This window comes from Drosophila virilis, chromosome 5 (genome assembly GCF_030788295.1).
Source record: "Drosophila virilis strain 15010-1051.87 chromosome 5, Dvir_AGI_RSII-ME, whole genome shotgun sequence".
NCBI classification, from domain to species: domain Eukaryota; kingdom Metazoa; phylum Arthropoda; class Insecta; order Diptera; family Drosophilidae; genus Drosophila; species Drosophila virilis.
In genome coordinates, this window is record NC_091547.1 from 11,390,699 (window position 1) to 11,412,160 (window position 21,462).

The 21,462-nt window shown below is 42.1% G+C and overlaps 4 protein-coding genes across 5 annotated transcripts; 3 read left to right on the top strand and 1 right to left on the bottom strand.

The window, feature by feature from the left end:
• The first annotated feature begins 99 nt into the window (after positions 1 to 99).
• On the top strand, positions 100 to 5,817 carry LOC6626824 (leucine-rich repeat-containing protein 15). Of its 2 annotated transcripts, XM_015173728.3 has the most exons (10): positions 100 to 847; positions 1,183 to 1,719; positions 1,778 to 1,836; positions 2,313 to 2,476; positions 2,533 to 2,669; positions 2,730 to 2,882; positions 2,944 to 3,124; positions 3,198 to 3,337; positions 3,400 to 3,578; positions 4,010 to 5,817. In XM_015173728.3, the coding sequence occupies exons 2-10, from the start codon at positions 1,341 to 1,343 to the stop codon at positions 4,025 to 4,027; spliced, it is 1,410 nt and encodes a 469-aa protein (XP_015029214.1). In that variant the 5' UTR covers positions 100 to 847; positions 1,183 to 1,340; the 3' UTR covers positions 4,028 to 5,817. The 2 variants fall into 2 exon arrangements, with proteins under 2 accessions (XP_015029214.1, XP_015029215.1); XM_015173729.3 differs by having other exon boundaries at positions 3,400 to 5,817.
• Odc1 (Ornithine decarboxylase 1) lies at positions 5,801 to 7,842 on the bottom strand. The gene is made up of 7 exons (XM_002050346.4): positions 7,540 to 7,842; positions 7,325 to 7,482; positions 7,142 to 7,265; positions 6,495 to 6,668; positions 6,190 to 6,438; positions 6,062 to 6,130; positions 5,801 to 5,997 (listed from the first exon to the last, which is right to left on the bottom strand). The coding sequence occupies exons 1-7, from the start codon at positions 7,801 to 7,803 to the stop codon at positions 5,857 to 5,859; spliced, it is 1,179 nt and encodes a 392-aa protein (XP_002050382.1). The 5' UTR covers positions 7,804 to 7,842; the 3' UTR covers positions 5,801 to 5,856.
• Positions 7,843 to 10,564: 2,722 nt separating this feature from the next.
• LOC6626822 (uncharacterized) lies at positions 10,565 to 11,823 on the top strand. Its single transcript, XM_002050345.4, has 2 exons — positions 10,565 to 10,775; positions 10,852 to 11,823. Exons 1-2 carry the CDS (start codon positions 10,734 to 10,736, stop codon positions 11,656 to 11,658), a joined length of 849 nt encoding a protein of 282 aa, XP_002050381.1. The 5' UTR covers positions 10,565 to 10,733; the 3' UTR covers positions 11,659 to 11,823.
• A 4,891-nt stretch (positions 11,824 to 16,714) lies between these two features.
• Hey (Hairy/E(spl)-related with YRPW motif) lies at positions 16,715 to 19,390 on the top strand. Its single transcript, XM_002050343.4, has 3 exons — positions 16,715 to 17,153; positions 17,230 to 17,444; positions 18,426 to 19,390. The coding sequence occupies exons 1-3, from the start codon at positions 16,924 to 16,926 to the stop codon at positions 19,148 to 19,150; spliced, it is 1,170 nt and encodes a 389-aa protein (XP_002050379.1). The 5' UTR covers positions 16,715 to 16,923; the 3' UTR covers positions 19,151 to 19,390.
• Positions 19,391 to 21,462: the final 2,072 nt, after the last annotated feature.

The following is a 21,462-nucleotide window of genomic DNA, read 5'->3' on the forward strand; positions in this document are numbered from 1 at the left end:
CAACGCCATTTTCGGTCGGTTACCAACACTGTGGAAGCAACTAACGACGAATCAACAACCCCCAAATGAAACGGCAGACATTCAATTTTAAAAATTGAATTTCAGTCCGCAGTCGTCGGTTTTGCCAAGTAAACGTGCTTCTTACACGCGCTGTTTGTACTATTTTTCCCCATATACGCAAATACATACACCCATCCAATGCGTGTGTCGGCGCGCGGCAGCGAAAAATGTACAATAAATAATACAAATAAAAACCTTAAGCATTGCCACAACCAAATCCAAATAGACGCAAAAATTAAAATGTCGTCTCAATGCGACAGCAATTGAAATAAGCTTGCAGCGTCTAACAAAGTTTACACAACTATGTGCAATTAGTTATTATAATTAATACAAAATAACAATAGTAAAAGCCAACGTTTTTAACAACTTATAATAATAGTAATAATAATAATAGAAGGAGAAGGCTAGGTCGACAACATTTTTTGAATGATATCGATTTTCCGTTACATCGTTATACACACACTCTGACCGAGTTTACACAATACGCCGCGCGCAAGCACACGCCCCTCTTGAAGCCACAGGCCACACATCCAACCACCCCGCGCACACACACCCAGCAGGTGTTGGGTAGGGGGTGCTCGTCTTTGTTTCTCAATGTGTGTGTGTGCTTCTTGGTCCGTTAAAGCACAGTGACAGCGGGCAATGGTTAATTGTTGCTTATCGGTGGAAGCTCTGCTCTGAAAGCCCACACATACACGCATACATACATACATCGCAATACATCGCATCGCAATAAGAAGCATGTTTTATTTGGCACTAATTAAATAGGGACGGACAAACATTTCAGGTGAGCCCACAATCAATGTTCGTTCTTTGCTTTTCATTCATTTTGTTGGCATTTTCATGCGTAACTCGGACGCAGAGAAAACAGCTGCAGCAACAACGACTGTACGTAAAGAGCTGCTCAATTAGTTCAATTTATTTTTAATCCGCCAAACACACACACACACAGCCATACATACACACATATATACACACAAACACATAGATATAAAATGGCGCATTGTGCGCTTAATTTGTAATTCGCTTTTCGCTGTGGCTTTTCGTTTCCATTTCAAGCTGATTTTGAATACGCTGCAGCCGTAACCGACTCTTCTATCTACTTTTATATGCTCTTAACAGGAACACAATTGTAAATAGCATCATCAGAGAATCTCAGAACGACAACAGCGGCGACAGCGGCGACAACAGGGCAATCTTTTCTAACGGACATCTAGTAGAGCTCAGCTAAGGTGTGCGTGTGTGCGTGTGCGTGAGTGTGTGTGAGTGTGAGTGTCAAGATGGCAGCACAAAGGCAACTGATTGTCCACTACACGCATACAGCGGGCGCCATTGGATGTCTGCTGTTGTTTTTGGTCCAGACACTCGCCCAAGGCACACCGCAACAAGTGTGCCCAGAGCAGGGCGATATCTCGCCCTGCATATGCACGGTGAAGAAGAACGGACTGGATATACTGTGCGAGGCCACGGATCTGGTGCATATCACCAAATCGATGGGCACCTTGAAGGGCAAAAGTCCGATCATATTCTATTTGAAGCTCCGCCACAATAATCTGCCCAAGCTGCAGGGTTTCGTATTTCTGGCTCTGGACATACGCCATTTGACAATACACAACAGCAGCCTGGCGGCCATCGAGGAGAATGCATTGAGCTCGCTGGGTGAGTGTTGCCTCAATCATCAGAATTATCCAATATAATTATCATTTCCATTTCGTAGGCAATGGACTCACACAGCTGGACGTGTCACTGAACCAGATGAAAACTGTGCCGTCGCAGGTCAGTTCTGCTTTTTGTATTTAATACCGCTTGACTATCGGCAAACTGATCTCACTAAAATACCGAAACACATTTATATCGGCATACATATGTCGATTAAGTTATCGATAACTTTTAAATGCCCAGCGGCCATCCTTGGCGGCCATTTTGTCATTTATTCAAATAGCTTTAAGGGAGAAAACAAGTATGCGACTCGTACATAAAAAGTCTGTTTTAAATCGACTTATGCAAATTTATATGGTATTTGTACTATTCACCTTTTAATTCCAATTTGAATGAATATATATTTTAGATATAATATTTAGATTCCGACATATTCTTTCTCATAAGATCTCATAAGACTAAATAATGTCACTTTAAAAATTATTCAAAAAATCGAACTTTAAAAGGGTTTACTACTCAGTTTATTTAACAATTTTTTAATTTTATATTTAATCTGAATATTATAAATTAAAGAAAATATTCGTATGTTACAGGCGCTGCAACATCTGTATCACTTGTTAATTTTGAACTTGAATCACAATAAAATCACCGTCATACATAACAATGCCTTCGAAGGGCTGGACACCCTGGAGATACTTACGCTCTATGAGAACAAAATAACACAGATCGATCCCGAAGCATTCCGTGGCCTGGAGAAGTAAATAACATTAAGCTTAACTGAATTTAAGGACTAATTTTGTATTGAATTTGCAGAAAACTAAAACGTTTGAATCTGGGTGGCAACGATCTCTCGAATGTGCCGCAAAAGGCGCTCTCCATATTGGATACACTGAAGAAACTCGAGATACAGGAGAACAAGATACGTACGATCAGTGAGGGCGATTTTGAAGGTAAGGCTGCTGTAAATTTCCATTAACATTAGCTTCTAAAGTTGAGCGACTCCTTGACAGGTCTACAGAATTTGGATTCTTTGATATTAGCGCATAATATGATCACAACCGTACCTGCAAATGTATTCTCCCACTTAAGCCTACTCAACTCGCTGGAACTGGAGGGCAATAAGATTAGCGTGATTGATAAGGATGCGTTTAGGGGTCTTGAGGGTAAGCTGAAGCGAAGCGTCCTCCCAAAAGGCTCACATAATGTCGGCTAACAAATTTACAGAGAATCTTCAGTACTTGCGTCTGGGCGATAATAATATTAACGCCATACCCAGCGAGGCACTGCGTCCGTTGCATCGTCTGCGCCATTTGGATTTGCGGAACAACAATATCAATGTGCTGGCCGATGATGCTTTTACCGGATACGGCGATTCGCTGACGTTTCTCAATTTGCAGAAGAATGAGTAAAGCACGCAATAGCTAGCAAAAAACGAAAAGAGTTCCAAACTAACGTCTCTCACACATTTCAATTTGTAGCATCAAAGTTCTGCCCAGCACTCTATTCGAGAATCTCAACTCGCTGGAAACGTTGAATCTGCAGAATAACAAGTTGCAGCGAATACCACAAGATACAATGGAACCAGTCATCGATACGTTACGCATAATTGACATTACTGGCAAGTGTTGTAATCATAGACTATATAGAATCTTTAATTGATACATATATATCTTTGTGCAGACAATCCGTTGAACTGTTCGTGCGAATTGACCTGGTTCCCCAAGCTGTTGGAGGATCTGAAGAACAAGGACGATGAAATGTCACAAAAGAAGAAGCCATTGTGTCACATGTCGCTGGATAATCGCGAGTACTTTGTGCAAGCGATGCCCACCGAGAAGATGCACTGCGCTGGCCTCAATGTGAGTCCTTCACCCACCAGCGGCGGTCTCATGCGGATACTGCAAGTGAACATTTTGGCCCAAATAGCCATGTGTAGTGTGGCATTTCTGAGTAGCGTTTAATATGCAACTCCAAGCAGCATACGCAATCGTATCAATTGCATTCACATCCGTTTTTCCGTTTAGTTATCCATATACATGTATATATATTCATCTATATATATATATATATATTTATATGTATGTATATATATGTATATATATACACACATTATTGTATGGGTGTTCATGATGGATCATCATCATCAGACATAGACGAAGTGATACTTATGCCCCCTTAAAAACCAAAACAAAAACCAAACCAAAACCAAAACCAAAACTAAAATACCAAAAACCACTTTTGTACGCCTACAAACCATTTCTGTGTTGTTGTATTGTATTTTTTATTATAGATTATAGTGAATCCGTGAATTATGCAACTCTGGCAATTGTTAGACTCAATATGCACGCAACCAACAGCAACAACAGCCCCCAAAAAACAAGCTGCAATATCACCCGCAAGTGCCCCATCGAAACTGAATACCCAAAATGCAAATGATACACACCCACCTTGTTGTATTGATATTATATTGATGCCAATGTGTCAGAAATCGCGAGAGAAAGAAAAAAACACAGAAAAAGAAGTTAAGAAGTAAAGAAGTAAAGATAAACAAATCATGAATTCCATAAAGAATACACAAACAACATATACGCACTGTGGACAGTAGCCCGACATCGTTGCTTAAAACTTAGGCAGAACCGTTGAAAATTGAAAATAAAAAAATATATATCGATCATTAATTGTTAACGGTATAAATCGATATAAATCGTGTTATCGATAGGCATTAAAAACGTAGCTTAGACTTAAGTGAAAAGTTAAGAGATTCAATTTTGAAAGCAACAAAAACAAAAAACAAACAAAAAACCGAAACATATCAGAAACCGTGAATTGTTACAAGTTAAGCGATATTATTATCATTATTATTATTATTACTACCATAATTATAAAGAATTTAAAGAGCAAGAGTTTAAATACTTACACATACTACTACCAAATTCTGTGTGTATTGTGTATATCTATGTACCTATTTATTGTGTGTAGTACTATGTGTCGTCGTCGTCGTCTTGTCGTCGCTGTTGTGAGATACAATCATTATAAACAATTTCTTTGTGGTTTTTTCTATTTTACATTTTTCTATTCAAGTTTTTCCAAGCAGCATATCAAAAGGCATGCAACCTAGTCGAAATTTTTGCAATATTTATCGATTATTTACCAAAGAAATACTAATGCTATTTATATATGTATCTACCTAAAACAAAAACAAAAAGCACAAAAAAAAAAAGTAACAAATGAAAAACGAAATTGTACGCGTTCGAATGGAAGAAGAATAACATTTGCATCAATCACCAAGAACTGATTATGAAATAAGTAGTTTGTACTCTTTATATGCAAGCAGAAGAGAGAAGCATGAAGCAAGAAGCGTTTAGGCGGATCAGTTGCAGCATCCGCATATACACGATATCAATTATTATATACATAATCGTTATATATATATATTATACATATACAATACTATATATTGTAATATCACAACATATCGGGAGTGCGCCAATAATTGGTTGACTCGCAAAATGCAACAAACAAAAAAAAAAATACAAAAAACATTTTTTACAACTACTTTTGAGCATGTGCAACAATTTAGAACACAAAAAAAAAATGCAATTTTTGAAATTGTTTTCTTGTTTTGTTTACGATGTTTGTGTATGTTTCTATGTACCTCTATTGAATTGTATTTGAACTAAGTTATACACATATACATATACCTGTTTCGTGCTAAGTATTGTGCATAAGCTATTTTGTATTTACATTTTATTGTCCAAAAAAAAAAAAAAAAACCCCGTTTTGTTGGGCACAGTTCGCCAGTTCGGTTGGGTCAGTTAGCCGTTAGCTGGCGTCCATGCCCGAAAGCAATTTCAATAGTATTCAAAATATTTTCAAAAGAATGCGCTGCAACCCAACTCGGGTCAGTTGCGGCTGTTCAGCTGTTCTTTTCAAAATATTGCCAAAATACGTAAACAAAAGCAAAACCGAATCCATGAAGCAGTTCCGTTGTCTTCGTTGCGGAGCACAGAGTGTGCAGGGGATCCCATCCAGGCATACTGTGTGTTCCCCATCGAGCAATTATAAAGAATAAAAAATCATATTGGTTACTAACACACACATGTCGAGTGTATTTATTTGAAATGCCACAACTTTTAGTCATATGGCCCGAAAGTACAGGGTCCTGGGCAGGGGAAAGCCATTAAAAGCGCTCGCTATGGGCACCGTATAGGCGCCCATATTCGGAAAGCCCAGCAGATCGCCACGATTCAAGTTGGGCAGACGCAGATTCTCGGATATCTTAACAAAATAAAATAAATTAAATTAAATACAAAAAGAAATAGCTAATATACGTTAAACTAACTTTGTCCAGCGCATCACAGCTGGGACCCCAGATCAGGCTCTTGAATGTGGGCAAGGATTCGGCTCCCTCCTAAAATATAAAATTCTTATTATTATATAGATTTATTCATATACATTTCTCACACTTACCAGATAATGCTGCGCTGTGACCAGCTGATGGTCGTAGAGTATGCAGTTGAAGGAGCCGTAGACACCATCGTTCAGATAGTACATCACAGTGTCCAGCTTGCCGGCCGCATTGCGCACCTCGCGCTTGGCATGAATCTTGCAGACCAGTGTATATGCGGCGGCCACAAAGAAGCGACCCGGTTCGGCGATTATCTCAATGCGTTCATCGGCAAAATGCCTCTGTACGGCGCGATTCACATTGGCAGCTATCTGGACTTTCGTTTCGTTTAATATTTTTGTTTCTATTTAATTTGCAGCACTTTTACCTTTACGAACTGTTCATCATCGCTGCCCGGAAAGCCACCGCCAATATCCAATAGCTTCAGGTCGTAGCCCAACAGTTCGCCAAATTTGAATATGTTTTTGGCCTTCTTGATGGCACGCTCGTAGGCCTCCAATTCAGTGCAGCCGGAGCCAACGTGAAAGCTGGTGCCTGTTACCTGAGCAAAGATTCAAATCATATAAAATGACATTAGCCTAAAGTGGTTTTTAGCTACAAGCATAATTATACATAGCACAATAATATTAGCTTTGAAATATTTTTAAAGTGGTTTAATACAAGGATTAATCCAGCAAGAGCTTTTGATTAATTCAATTACACTCCCTTAACACAATTTATCTTGCTTAAAGCAATCTTTAGCTTAAAAAGCTTTATCATACTAATTTAGCTTTAATGTTTAGCTAGAGCTACCTGGACTAAAAGCTCTAAAGCTCTTGTTAAGGATTAATCCAGCAAAAAGGGAAAAGGCTTTAAGAGTAAAGTTTCAATAGCTAAGGCAAAGCTGTGCTTAAGGAGTTTTGGAAAGCTTTTAAGCTTAAAGTGAATTGAATTAATACATTGGTTTCTGCTGAAAGCTTCCAAAGCAAATTTTCTTTTGTTTTTGGCTATCGACAATCTGTTTGTCTGACTCACTGTCAAATCCAAAGCTTTGGCCAGCAGCATCAAGGCCGAGGCATCAATGTCCGCATCGCAACCAAATTTATCGCCCAGCGGGCACTGCGCGGCCTTTGCCTCCGACTTGAAGCGAACAATCAGACTGTAGAAAAATTCCCACAATTATATGAGAGATTCAACAAGAGATAAGGCATTGCTCACTTGGAATTGGGATAATGCTTGTGCAGCTTGTAAATCTCAAACTCATTGTCCACGGTGCCCTTGAGCACCTGGCGCTGCTTGGCGTAGTCCAGGTGGCTGATGGGACGACAAGGATTGGCAAAGATGATGCGCTCGGGCGACACATCACAGTCCAGCACCTATTCAAATATATAGACAATCCAATATATAGAAATACGGGCGAGCTATATACGCACCAGCTTGAGCTCATTTTTGGAGGCGCAATCGAAGCCCACGCCCAGCCCGGCCAGAGTTTGAACAATCCGCGAATCGTCGTTGCACTTGACGGCATAGTAGGGCTTGATGCGGGGCAGCTGCTGTTGCCACAGACGGAACTTGCGCTCCACACTGGACAGATCGCATATGTTGAGCGCCTCGTCGCAGTTCTGCACCTGAGCCTCCTCTATAACCCGGCGTATGTCCAGCACGTGCTCATAGTAGTTGATACCTGACACTTCCATTTCTCTCGAGGAACGAAACGACTTGCGAAAGCCAGCTGAAAACATTAACTGATTAGCAGACTCTGCGAAGAGCTGAAATGTGCACACGTTGTATACCCTGTAACTATTAAATCTGCCTAAAGGGGGGTATGATTAGGTGGTACTGTTATGTTTAATAGGGCTGCAAGCCCACGATTTACGATTAGAACCAATCAAGAACGAGCCGAGATGTTGGCTCAAACCTTTGAGTTTTCCGCCGCCCCTTGCACTGAAAATATTGCAAGCTATAAATATTTTCATATACAAAAACGGGCTAGATTTGATTTGAACCCAAAAATTGCATCTTCCAAATATATGTTTGCTTTTCCTAAAATGTGTTCTTTTAAATTTTGCATTTCTTAACCAGATAGATAGATTTAATATTTAATTTATTTATAAATTTTTGCGCTGTGGAACAATTGAATTGTTTGAGTGCAGGGCATCGCCTAGCCGAGATCTATTTGAGCCCAGAGTTTACAATTTTTTTAATTCTTATCAGCCAAGTGGCAAAGTTGAACGACTGCCGTCGATACATTTACGAAATCGCAACAGACTTGGAAAACATTTAGAGTCGAGCGCGTGTCCACTCGAATGTCCATTTGTTCTAAGCGGGGCGGAGTGGAGGGGCTGGACGTGAATAGAATGGGAAACAATGCGCCTCTAATTGGCGGCAAAAGGTCAGGGCAAAGGCCGTTACATGTGCGAATTTCCATTTTATAGTTAATTATTTTTGACCCGATTCGTACGTGACCAAAAATTATTTACAACCTACAATATTTGGGATCGTAAATAATTTTAATGCCTCGAGCATGTAAAACTAATAAAATGTAAATTTTCACAAAGCGCAACTCGAAATGCGCATAATTGACACTCCGTGGTCGAGAGACAGAGAACTGGGCAATATTCCAACCCCCGCCGGGCTCGAGCCTCAGGCCCACCAGACAATAACAATAAAATCTATGCGGCGTGTCCGCCGGAGGGTTGGGTGTGGGATATATACACATATATATATATATATACCTTTTGGATTGCCTGGCGGGGTGACACTTGTGACCAAGGACAAACGACCGCAAACTCCCTCTGGCCAATTGATGGGCAATTATAAATTAAAATCAAACTCTTGAAATGGATATTGCAATTGTCAGCATGTGTGTGTGTCTCTCTCTCTGTGTGTGTGTGTGTGTGTGTATCGATCAATCGTTAATTGGGCGAGTCAGCGAATGGCACACAGCACCCTTTGGCCAGGTAAGGTTCGAGCCAAAAAAGCATTTGACAGCTGTCAAAAAAGCAATATTGAGCGATTGTCACCCGAAAATGCATCCAGTCACGCTTAAGATCTGTTTTATAGCCGAATATCATTGCGATATCCCTTTTCCAGGTCCACGTCCACTTCCAAATCAAATCATCATTTTTGGCTGCCCAGCACAATTAGCTGCGTGTGTCATCATTCATTCATTTCAGCTTTGAGTGCATCACATCTTTTTTCATTGCCTTTTTCATGTACTTCTCCATGTCCTCATCGCCGCTTCGCGCACTTCACTTTGAGTGATGTGTCAAATGCGCGGACAAGCCGCAAAGTGCTTCAAATTTGGGTTCCATTCGTCTGTCTAGCAAAAAAAAAAAAAAAACAGTGAAGCGTTGTTGAATTGAAAAACTCGTTTTTTAATTTACACTTAAATGCATTTAAATCATTTTGTAATAAGCCCACGAAATTTAAATGCATATATCATTAATTATTTGCTGCACTCCCGAAACTTTACAGACAGCTCAGTTCCCACAAACACAAAATAAATTAGATCCGTGTGAAATGTTCTATGGAAATTAAGCAAAGCAAATCTAAATATTTGAATATTTGATTTTATTTAGAAAGACTATGCGTAGTCCAAAGTCCTTCAAGCATGAGATACGTGATTATCTTTGTGGGTCAGGTCAAAGATTCATTTTAGTCTGAGCTCTCCTCTGACTAAATACTCTTGTTTCGGTTAAGGTAATCTAATCAGAGGAACTAAGCTAAACCTTTTAAATTTCTAGCTCTTATAGATTCTAAGATCCTCTCCTTCGTCTGGCTAGAACGCCTCAGCTATTGATGCTGCACAAGAATATATATACTTTATAAGGTAAAAGATGCTTCCTTCTGCCTGTGACATACTTTTGTATAAATACATTATTCCCATTCTTACCCATTTTCAATGGATGCAGGGTATAAAAGGCGATTATAATACAAGTTTAAATAATATGTTGAAATTATTTACTCTATTTCAAATTCAAATAGTTTTGGACCCAAAATGCGCTGTTCGCCAACTTTGCAAGGGAGTGTTCCACTTATAATCAGGACAATGTTATTTATGGCACCAAATTGGCGCCGGAACACAATGGTGAGAACACGCTCTCAAGGCTGGGCTAGGTTCTGGGCGGGGGTTGGTGGTGTGAGTGGGTTGGGGTCTGGCTGGCGCATTACCGCATTAGCACATTTCGCTGAGTAGGCGCCGTCGCCGCCGCCGCCTTTGCACTCGAGGGTCCACTCGAGCTGGGCCAACCCATCGCCCACCATTGAATCGGAGCCAAATCTGCGCTCAAACAATGTCGGGCTAAGACTAATACATAGAGATTATGTTTACTGCGCCGATGCCGACAATGCCTTCGGCTCTCGGCTCGGTTTTGGCACTTGCAACTCCGGCTGCTCGATGAGTCACCTGCTCATAACTGAGAGCCCGGCGGGGTTAAATATAGAGTCACGGAATATTGTTCTATTCCCGATTTCAGTGTTGGTTTGTTAGGCCGACGAGCTGCAGCAGCCGCAGCCGCAGCAGGCGCAAGCAAAATGTCGCGTGGCCCAAAACACATTTAACAACAGCAGCAACAACAGCAACAACAACAAGAAGTAGAAGAAGAGGCACAGCTTGGGCGCGGACATGTCCCATTTGCTGCGGCGCACCAAGAAGTCCTGTCTCAAGGTGAGTTGCTGCACAATCAATAAAAAATCGATGGCTGCGTGTGACCTTTCAACAAAATGTGTTTACTTTTATGCAGCTGCTGCGCAAAATATCCACATCAAAGCAATTATTTGTGCAGCGCCTGGACGAGGATGAGGAGTACGAGGAGCACGAGCAGCAGCAGGTGGAGCAGGAGCACATTAGCTGCAACTGCAGCACTAACGATAAGCAATATGTGTGCCACATCGACAACACCAACAACAGCCCAATACAATCCGTCCAAGACGCCGCCGAGGCGTTGGATGTGCCGCTCGAGCGGCAGCAGCTGCCGTCCGAGCGCACAGCCCTAGACATACAATTCGATCGTGTGCCCTACAAGGAGAATGTGCGCTATCTGAGGCACACGCCCTCCAACTCCAGCCTCGACCTGCCGCTGGAGCAGCAGCGAGAGTGGGAGCGTGAGCGGGAGCAAGTGCAGCGGGAGCGCGAGCTGATGGCCAGCCAGCGCGGCTATAGCGTCAGCGTCGGCTCCCAGTTCGATGGACACTATCACAACGTGATCATTATGGAGCACCAGCCTCCAAATGATGATTATCCGATTGTCAAATGGGACATCAATGGCAATTCGCTGGACGAGGAGCACTTCGATCTGCGCCAGCATTGGGATGCCTTCGACAATCGCTGGCGGCAGCTGCAGTCGGCCCCAAATGGCAAGCGTTTGGGCAGCGGCCATTCCCAGAGGTCCAGTCATCATTCCAGCGCCTGCACTCTGGAGACCTGGATCGATGACGCCGAGTTGGGCAACTGCGATGACGTCCAGAATTTGCTACAAACCAATAAGAAGAAGAACACGAACAACAACAACAACAACAACAACTTGAACCAATGCCTTAAGAGTTTCTGATGAAGATGCCCAATGCCTGATGCCCGATGGATGTGAGGGTGCAGCTTAATAATAATCCAACTGGATTTTGCCTAACGGATTTACCCTGCACTTGTGCTCTAGAGTTCTAAGAGAGTTTCCATTTTTTGAGAATTATACGCTCTATTTTGAATCGATATAACAATAGTGGCCAGTTTTTTAATTCATTTATGTCGCTCGATTATAATCGCTGGCAATTTTCATTATTTTTCATTATATGAAAATTGGTTACAATTTCGAAAATCCATTAAAAAAACAACAGTCAAAATGTGGAGAAAATGGAATGACGAAGTCTGAATACCCTTGCAGAGATGACAAGTACATTTTTATGAACAAAAATAAAGGAGAGCTATATCGTAAAGTGTTCTGATGTGAGTAGTTCCCTGTTAGATACTTTATATATTAAGTTATATTGGGATATGCTGCATTTATATAATATATATACATAATATATGACTTTTTAGTTACCCTGAACAGAACGCTTACAGGGATTAGCTAGCTAAAAGAAAGCCAAACCTAAAACTGAACCGAAGCATTTTCTTTTCCTCTATTGCTCTATTAAAAGCAATATTTTTTTTTTGGAAAGTCTTAATTATTATTTGATAAAAATAACATAGATTTTATGTAGAAATTTATTTTGATTAATTATTGAAAAATTTTGCAGCAAAAAGGATAATCGAACTGAAGCTTAAGGAAAGGACCTGAACTGAAGGACAACTATTTCAGATTAATCAAGAACATATATATATATATGTTTATAGACATACACTAGACCCTTGCAGCTGTCTGATTTGCCGTGTTACACGTTCAGTGATAGAGTGTAGATACTCTTTGCAAAGAGCATTAAAATGAAATACAAGGAGCGTCGCTCGTTTTGGCCGACGTGCATTAAATGCACTTCAAACGATTTGGTCGGCGCTTTTTTTCTCCTCAATTGTTGTTGTTGTTGCTGTTGTTGTTGTTGTTGTTGTTGTAGACAGTCGCACGACCCGCACGTGCTGAACATGCGTGAGAATCGTCGAACCTTTGGCTTTCCCACGAGCCATTTTCTCACTCGGTGGGGTTGCTCGGCGCTCGCTCGGCATTTCGTCCAGCTTTAAGGGTGAGTTGTTGCCAACAACTATTTGTTGTTCGAGCTGTCCCACGCGCCTTGTCCAACAACAACTACAGCAACAACTACAACAACAACAACAACAACTGAGGCTCGCCCACTCGAAATTTTTACTTGATTGTACTTTGCTTCTTCCTTGGCTTTTGGCAACCTGAGCGACAGCATGTCGAAGCGAATTAAAAGCACTTTTCTTCATTTTAATGCGGCACATGAAATCGATATCCCATCAGGTTGGAGTCCTCCTAAGCAAATATCAAGCATACGCCATGTTGTGCACTTAAGAAATTGGCCAAATAATTGCTTCATTTTAAATTGTTGTGTTTTTTTTCGTGCAATTATATTTATTCGAAGTTTCTATAGTGCCTATATGCTTTTATGGGTGAAATAAATATAATAAATATATACCTATACACATAAAAATATATGAATATATTCATACTATGCATCCAAAGGCCTTAACATAACCTTATTGGGGATTTTATTTATTTTTATTTATTATTATCTATTATTAATTATTATTATTGATAAAGAAATTAGATGTTTTCTTGAGCTTTCTGCTTCAAAACCATTCTCATTAAGCCTTGGCACAGATGTTCTCTTTCTCTGTTCTCTTCGTCCAACATCAAATGCATATATATATTCTATTTTAGAAGCAACATATCATGTTTCGTGACTCTAGCTCTTACTATTTACCAAAATTGCCCAAAATACAGGATATCGATTTGTATCGATTGCTTGGAAACGGAGTAAGCTATCGATTATCGGAAACAAAACTCGATCCGCGCAGCCACCTACATCTAAAATATATATGTTCCGCACGAGTTATAACGTAATCATTCGGAAGGTAATATCTCCGCGCGAAGTTATGTCGTTTTGGAACGTCATATCTCCGCGCGGAGTTATGTCGTTTTGGAACGTCATATCTCCGCGCGGAGTTATGTCGTTTTGGAACGTCATATCTCCTCGCGGAGTTATGTCGTTTTGGAACGTCATATCTCCGCGGGGAGTTATGTCGTTTTGGAACGTCATATCTCCTCGCGGAGCTATGTCGTTTTGGAACGTCATATCTCCTCGCGGAGTTATGTCGTTTTGGAACGTCATATCACCGCGCGAAGTTATGTCGTTTCGGAACGTCATATCTCCGCGCGGAGTTATGTCGTTTTGGAACGTCATATCTCCGCGCGAAGTTATGTCGTTTTGGAACGTCATATGTCCTCGGGGAGTTATGTCGTTTTGGAACGTCATATCTCCTCGCGGAGCTATGTCGTTTTGGAACGTCATATCTCCTCGCGGAGTTATGTCGTTTTGGAACGTCATATCTCCTCGCGGAGCTATGTCGTTTTGGAACGTCATATCTCCTCGCGGAGCTATGTCGTTTTGGAACGTCATATCTCCGCGGGGAGCTATGTCGTTTTGGAACGTCATATCTCCGCGCAGACTTATGTCGTTTTGGAACGTCATATCTCGGCGCGCAGTTATGTCGTTTTGGAACGTCAAATCTCTTCGCGGAGTTATGTCATTTTGGAACGTCATATCTCCTCGCGGAGCTATGTCGTTTTGGAACGTCATATCTCCGCGGGGAGTTATGTCGTTTTGGAACGTCATATCTCCTCGCGGAGTTATGTCGTTTTGGAACGTCATATCTCCTCGCGGAGTTATGTCGTTTTGGAACGTCATATCTCCTCGCGGCGTTATGTCGTTTTGGAACGTCATATCTCCGCGCGAAGTTATGTCGTTTTGGAACGTCATATCTCCGCGCGAAGTTATGTCGTTTTGGAACGTCATATCTCCTCGCGGAGTTATGTCGTTTTGGAACGTCATATCTCCTCGCGGAGTTATGTCGTTTTGGAGCGTCATATCTCCGCGCGGAGTTATGTTGTTTTGGAACGTCATATCTCCTCGCGGCGTTATGTCGTTTTGGAACGTCATATCTCCGCGCGGAGCTATGTCGTTTTGGAACGTCATATCTCCGCGCGAAGTTATGTCGTTCCAAAACGCGCGGAGTTATGTCGTTTTGGAACGTCATATCTCCTCGCGGAGATATTACCCAAGATATTAAAAAAAAAATGATATATAATATAAAAATCATATATAATCAATATATAATATTTTAGTGACTCTAGCTCTTATTATTTAGCAAAATTGGCCAAAAAACAGGATATCGATATCGATTGCTTGGAAACGGAGTAAGTTATCGATTATCGAAAACAAACTCGATCCGCGCAGGCACTAGGAGCACCTACATCTAAAATTACAAGCCTATAGCTATTATATGTTTTGAAATCCTTGCGTTCATACATACGGACGGACGGACGGAGAGACAGACGGACATGGCTAGATCGACTCGGCTATTGATGCTGATCAAGAATATATATACTTTATGGGGTCGAAGATGCTTCCTTCTGCCTGTTACATACATTTGGATTTTGCACAAATACAATATACCCTTATACCCATTTTTAATGGGTTCAGGGTATTAAAATAAGTAATATTGAAGTCTCTTTAAGGCCCATTGAATAACTTGTCTTGTGTCAGCCCGGAAATTGACCTTCATCTTTATGCTGGACTCCTGCAAGGATGAGAGAAATCAATTGTGTGGCATTGGGTAGGTCAGAGGTCAACGCCGTTGCGGCACCTGCTCCAAAATAACCTTGAAAGCAAAAATTAGACCACTGACCTACAAAATGCGGGTCGCACAAAGCAAACAGGCGGCGCCGGAGCGAGGCTGGGCGGGGCGTTGCACTTGTTGGAGCCGCATGCCACATGCCGCACACGAGCCGGCGGCTGTTCGGCTCGCAGCTCGGTCGCGTGCTCCAGTTGCCAGTGCGCCCGGCAACAAGTCAACACGGCGGCGACTGCGACGGCGACGACGGCGGCAAACGGCGGCAAGTGGCCGCCAAAAAGACAATGCGACAAGCTGTGGCAAACGGCGTCCACCGCCCACGGCGCCGATGCTGCCGCTGCTGCCACAAGTCCGGATCCGGCTCCTGCTCCTGCTCCTGCTCCTGATACAATCGGCATCGATGACACAAGGAGGCGTTTGCGTTGAGCTCAAACTAATAATAATTATTGAGGTTTTTCATTTGCATTGCACTTGGCCAAAATGTGTGCGAGCTACAGGCGCGACTAGCAGATACCCTATATACCAAATTTTAGACTAGACGAGTTGATAAATCAAACATGCGTAATTTGTATCTCAAAATAATCCAGAGCAAAAGAATATAAGCGCAATATCGATTTTAACGTTGTGTATGATGATTGAATGAAAATCGATAAATATCGTTTATTGGAGGTTATTATTAAAAATTAATTAACCTCGATTTTTATCGATTTTGATAAAGCTTTAAAAATTATTTATGAACTTATCATAGAATGAAACTCGACATTTATATAATCCAAAGTCTCTGAGACAGGTAGACAGACGGATATATATCTGAACGAAGAGCTCATTTATGCTCTAGTGGCTGGAAATTGCCTGCCCTTGCTTGTTGCATACATGGAGATGAATTCATTATGCCCGTTTCTTGGTATTTTTAATGGGTATAACAATATGCTGCAAGAGCGAATGTGTCAACCTACTGACTTCCCTCCCGCTCGCACCAGTCAGGAGCAGCAGAGGCAACGTTTGCTCTCGTCCTTGTTCATTTGTTGGTCTCTGCCCGACGCTGATCGGCAGGAACAGCCACTGGGCACTGGCCTAGCCTAGCCTGGCCTGGCCTGGCCGTTAGCTACCCCCAGCCGGTGCAAGCGGCGTTGCGGCACGCGCTCCTGTTGCCAAGGGGGTGGTTGCTGCTGCGTCTTATTGGGCCGCTGCTGCTGCTGCTGCTGCTGCTGCTGCCGCCGGCAAAAAGGGGTTGAGAGGCCGGGCAAACGGCGGCCTGAACGTCCGCTAGTCGTGTGCTGTAAAATCAGTCGAACGCCGTTCGCGCACACGATAAGTCACGTGCTCACAACTAGCTCCAGAAAAATTGACAAGTTCTTGTGCCCAAAAGTTCAATGTGCTAAAATAGATACAAAGTGATAACAGACAAAGATAATTGTCAAACGGATATAATTGCCAGCAATAAGGCCAAGAGCAAGCCCGAACCCAAACCAAACCCAAAAACAAACTCAAACAAAACCTATTTACATTCGGAATGGAGCACAACATGCACGTGAATGCGCCGCCGCTGCATCATTGGGGCTACGGCGCCGCCGCCGCGTCGATGCCGGCCACGCCCCAAAGCCATTGGGTGCCGCCGCCGCAGAGCCACAGCCACCAGAGCCACCAGAGTCATCAGAGCCATCATTCGCACAATAGTCTGAAGCGTGCGCTCTCCGAGAGCGACTGCGATGAGCTCTACTCGGAGGAGTCCTCCAAAGAGCAGTGCGTATGCGTGAATGGAAATTTGTTATTTTCAGTATAAGCTAAAGATTCTCTCTACTCTCTTCTCTCTCGACAGAATCTCGCCCAGCGGCACGGGCAGCTGCCAGCTGATGAGCCGCAAGAAGCGCCGCGGCGTCATCGAGAAGAAGCGTCGCGATCGCATCAACTCCTCGCTGACCGAGCTGAAGCGTCTGGTGCCTTCGGCCTACGAGAAACAGGGCTCCGCCAAGCTGGAGAAGGCGGAGATTCTACAATTAACAGTCGAGCACTTGAAGAATTTACAATCAAAAAGTAAGTATTAACTAGAGAAGTTCAGTTTGAATTTCATTTAGAAAGAAGTTTAGAAAGTGATTTGTGTGAGATTTGGTATTAATTAGGAAGAATTATACGAAGTGAAAATTATTAACTTAAAGGATTTAGGCTTAAGTGAAAGTGAATAGTTTAAGGAATTTAAGTTGAATATTTTTTAATATCTTATACTCGGCAGTCTTCTAGATAACTTATCTATTTTTCAAGCAAGAAGAAAACAGGTTCACATCCTCAGACAGGTGTTTGAATGTAATCCCAAGTCTTAGTCAATGCAATTTTAAAAAGTTTAGTTTATAGTTTATTCTATGCCATATCCTTAAAATACAAATAATAATCTCTATTGGATTAGAGCAAGAAATTGAATTCAAACAAAAATTGAACGAACACATTAAAAAGAAGATAATTGCTGAATTAGCCAAAAAGCAAAGGATTAGTAGGAATATTTCGATTTATAAAGCCTAACAGCTTCGTGCACTTGTATTCGGAATCTTTTCTGAATCTCCAGCCAAGATTAACCATTTCTGGGAAAATTGTAATATTAAACGATAAAAAAAATTAGCTGCTATTTTGACTAGCCATGGGAAAACATATGCCTTATAAGTAGCACAAAATATGTGTCATATTATCATAAAGCTGGCTAAACAATGTCAAACCTGTTGACCCAAGGGTTTATCCCAATAGGGAAAGCGGGCGAGCGAGTGAATACCGAATCTCGGCACTTCCCACGCTGCTCACTGCCCGGCTGCACTTACAGCCCGATCCACCACCAGCACCCGCCCGTCCGTTCGTCCGTCCGTCCGCCCGCTTTTTACACCAAGTGCAGCACAACCCGACCCACCCATTCTTGTTCGGGCCCGGCGCAGGGGGTAGTTTTTTGTTATTGTATTTGATAGGCAACCGCGTGGGAACAACTATTTGAGTTATTGTTATTGACTTTTTGCCCTTCAATTGTTGTTGTTGCAGCCCTGGATTCGCTCAGCTACGATCCGCAGCGCGTGGCCATGGACTATCACATCATTGGCTTTCGGGAGTGCGCCGCCGAGGTGGCACGCTATCTGGTCACCATCGAGGGCATGGACATCCAGGATCCGTTGCGTCTGCGCCTCATGTCTCACCTGCAGTACTTTGCGCAGCAGCGCGAGATCTCCGCCAGCGGCGGCTATCAGCCCAGCTGTGCAGCCGCGCCCTATCAGAGCTATGCCACGGCCAGCTCATACAGTGCGCCCAGCACGGGCGCCTATCATGTCGGCCGCTCCAGTGTGTCCAGCACGAGCGGAGCGGGCGCCAGTGAGACGCTTCCCGCGGGCATTGGGCCGCTGGAGCCGCGCGCGGAGACAGCCACACAGCAGCAGCAACAGCAGCAACAACAACAACCTCAACAACAACAACAACAACAGCAGCAGCAACAGCAGCAGCAGGCTGGACAACATTATACGCAGGAGCACAGCGGGATTGCGGAGCAGCCGCAGGCGCAGTCGCAACAGGTGCCCACCTACATTGAGCTGACCAATAGCCACAATCGCAACGTGGTGCCGGCCATCACGGCGGAGAGTCTCAGCTATATCGCGGCGCCTCATCCGTATCCGGTCAGCGGCAGCCAGGATTACAACAATGCGACGGCTCTGCAATATGCCACGGCGAATGGCGCCAAGCCGTATCGGCCCTGGGGCGCAGAGATGGCCTACTAGGTGACAGAGTATCTGTCCGGCTAATGCAACCCGTTCTAGTCAGATCAAAGCCGAACATGTGTGATAGTCTTAAGTTGTGAAGGATCAAACGATCTCTAACCGAGTTCCATGTCCACAGTGTATATTGTCTAAATGCTTAGGATAAGTTAAACTTTTTCCACATTTTCTACGAAGCATCCGCACAAATTTTGAAAGCATTTTATAAGCCTGTAAATAATAATACTGTAAATAAAGATAATATTTTTGTAATGAACAAGTAAGAGGTTCTAGTCGGGAGCTCCCGACTAGGGGATACCCGGAATCCTCTTCTTCCAATATCAAATGCAGATATATATTCTATTTAAGAAACTATATGTCAAGTTTGGTGACTCTAGCCTTTATTTACCAAAATTGCCCAAAAACACGATATCGATTTCGATTTTTATCGATTGCTTGGAAACGGAGTATGTTATCGATTATCGGAAACAAACTCGATCCGCGCAGGCACTAGGAGCACCTACATCTAAAATTTCCGAGTTCTGTCGTTTTGGAACATCATATCTCCGCGCGGAATTTCTCACTCAAGGTCTCATCTGTTCGATGATGGCCTTTCTATGCGATTTTCATGATTTTAAGTAGAGTAGGCTTTAACCACTTCTTTCTCTATTTTTCTCTCTCTCTCTCTTTCTCTATCTCCCTATATCTCACGCTCGCTCTTTCACTTCTCTCTCACTCACTGTCTCACTCTTATTTACTCATTCTCTCTCCCAGTCTTTCTTACACTGCTCTTCTTGATCTCTGGCTCCGTGTTTAATATTAGTAATACGATTATAGTTATACAAAAAACTGGCTGCGATCAATTTCTAGCTTCTTTGCCTCCGTTTTTCTTTCTGTGAATGAAGAGCGATAAGTTTGTATGTAGCATAGTGAGCTGAGAGAAGCCACAAGGAAATCTTGTTGTATTTAAAATTCAATAATTATCATTTGTTAAATTACCAAATAGATATGTAAATCTTTGGTCATATTCCTGCTAACCCATTGAACTGGAACACATAATCGCGACTAATAAGCTGCGGCCACCGTGCACGACCCGCCGCTTCCGCTGACCGTTGGTCAAGCCCAGGTTCCAACCCTTCCACGTTTGGGGGTCATCGCATATTTGTGTGTCTGTTTTTTGTGGTTTACCAGTCTGAAATTTGCATAACGACAAAGCGCTAACTAAAAACAAAAACGTAAACGAAAACCCAACGAATTAGTTAAGCCGACGGCTGCTGCATTTTCTGTACATAATTAGGAACAGGCCAGGCAAGGTGTCAAGGGTAGCGCAGCAATAACCCCCCGAGCAGGCAATACAAAACCGAAAACATAATCTATATGCCCGACTGGCTAGCTTAGACAAAATAAATAAAAAATAAATAAAACAAGACACAGAACTACCTGAAGTCAGTTCAGCACATTTTAGAATATAAAGGACTCTAAGGAACTGAGAGGTATGTCCAAAAATCTGAAAATAAATTAAGTAAAGTTCAATAATCAAAGTTGCTTATTATTTATTAAGCCTAAAGTGTGCTGAGGAATAATTGTTATAAACCTCCATATAGGTTAAGGCATAAAAAAAGAAATGTTTCCTATTTTATTGAATTATATATATATATATGTATATATTAATAAACATATATCACTTAAGTAATATATCTTTATTGCTTACGCAATAAATATTAATTAAGCTTAAAATAGGCCTAAAATTAAGTTTTTATTTAGTTTTCTTCCATAACAAATTTGTTTGCATCATCTGGAAAGTATTCCCATTAAAAGGCTCTTGATTTTTTTACCCGAAATTCTAATGCAATTTCCCATAGAATAAGCAGAAGAAAAGATATATATATATATACGTGAGATATGTGATATTTCAGTTAAATGTCATCAAATTATTGGCCAAAAAGAAAGGCCCAAGTTCGAACCAGCAACCAGCTTGTTAACTGGGTCACTTGGAGGGTTCTTCTCTGAAAACTAAATCAAAATAAATTATGTAATTAAATTATATCAGCTAACAAGTTTTCAAGTATCTCTTCCACGCTTACCAAAACTGTATTTACTTTTGGCAAGCAAAGTTCTACTCCAAATATATTTAATAAGCGTTTCCGTACCAACAACAACCCCTAAGGGAAGCCCTGTCCTGTGTACAATGTTTTTTTTTTGGCATTGAAATGAAACAATCTTCTGCGCATTAATTTAACTTTGCCGGTTAAACATAAATGTTTTCAATATTTATCGCGTTACCAGGGCTGGGCCGCAGCGTATGATATGTGAGAGAGCTGAACGCCTTGACTTCC

Coding starts and splice junctions, on each gene's coding strand:
- Odc1 (XM_002050346.4), bottom strand. CDS start 7,803: ATGGAAGTGTCAGGTATCAACTACTATGAGCACGTGCTGGACATACGC. Junction 7,483..7,539: donor CCAAAAATGAGCTCAAGCTG/GTGCGTATATAG, acceptor ATATTTGAATAG/GTGCTGGACTGTGATGTGTC. Junction 6,669..7,141: donor CCAAAGCTTTGGATTTGACA/GTGAGTCAGACA, acceptor ATCTTTGCTCAG/GTAACAGGCACCAGCTTTCA.
- LOC6626824 (XM_015173729.3), top strand. CDS start 1,341: ATGGCAGCACAAAGGCAACTGATTGTCCACTACACGCATACAGCGGGC. Junction 1,837..2,312: donor TGAAAACTGTGCCGTCGCAG/GTCAGTTCTGCT, acceptor CGTATGTTACAG/GCGCTGCAACATCTGTATCA. Junction 3,338..3,399: donor ACGCATAATTGACATTACTG/GCAAGTGTTGTA, acceptor ATCTTTGTGCAG/ACAATCCGTTGAACTGTTCG.
- LOC6626822 (XM_002050345.4), top strand. CDS start 10,734: ATGTCCCATTTGCTGCGGCGCACCAAGAAGTCCTGTCTCAAG. Junction 10,776..10,851: donor CCAAGAAGTCCTGTCTCAAG/GTGAGTTGCTGC, acceptor ACTTTTATGCAG/CTGCTGCGCAAAATATCCAC.
- Hey (XM_002050343.4), top strand. CDS start 16,924: ATGGAGCACAACATGCACGTGAATGCGCCGCCGCTGCATCATTGGGGC. Junction 17,154..17,229: donor GAGGAGTCCTCCAAAGAGCA/GTGCGTATGCGT, acceptor CTCTCTCGACAG/AATCTCGCCCAGCGGCACGG. Junction 17,445..18,425: donor GAAGAATTTACAATCAAAAA/GTAAGTATTAAC, acceptor TTGTTGTTGCAG/CCCTGGATTCGCTCAGCTAC.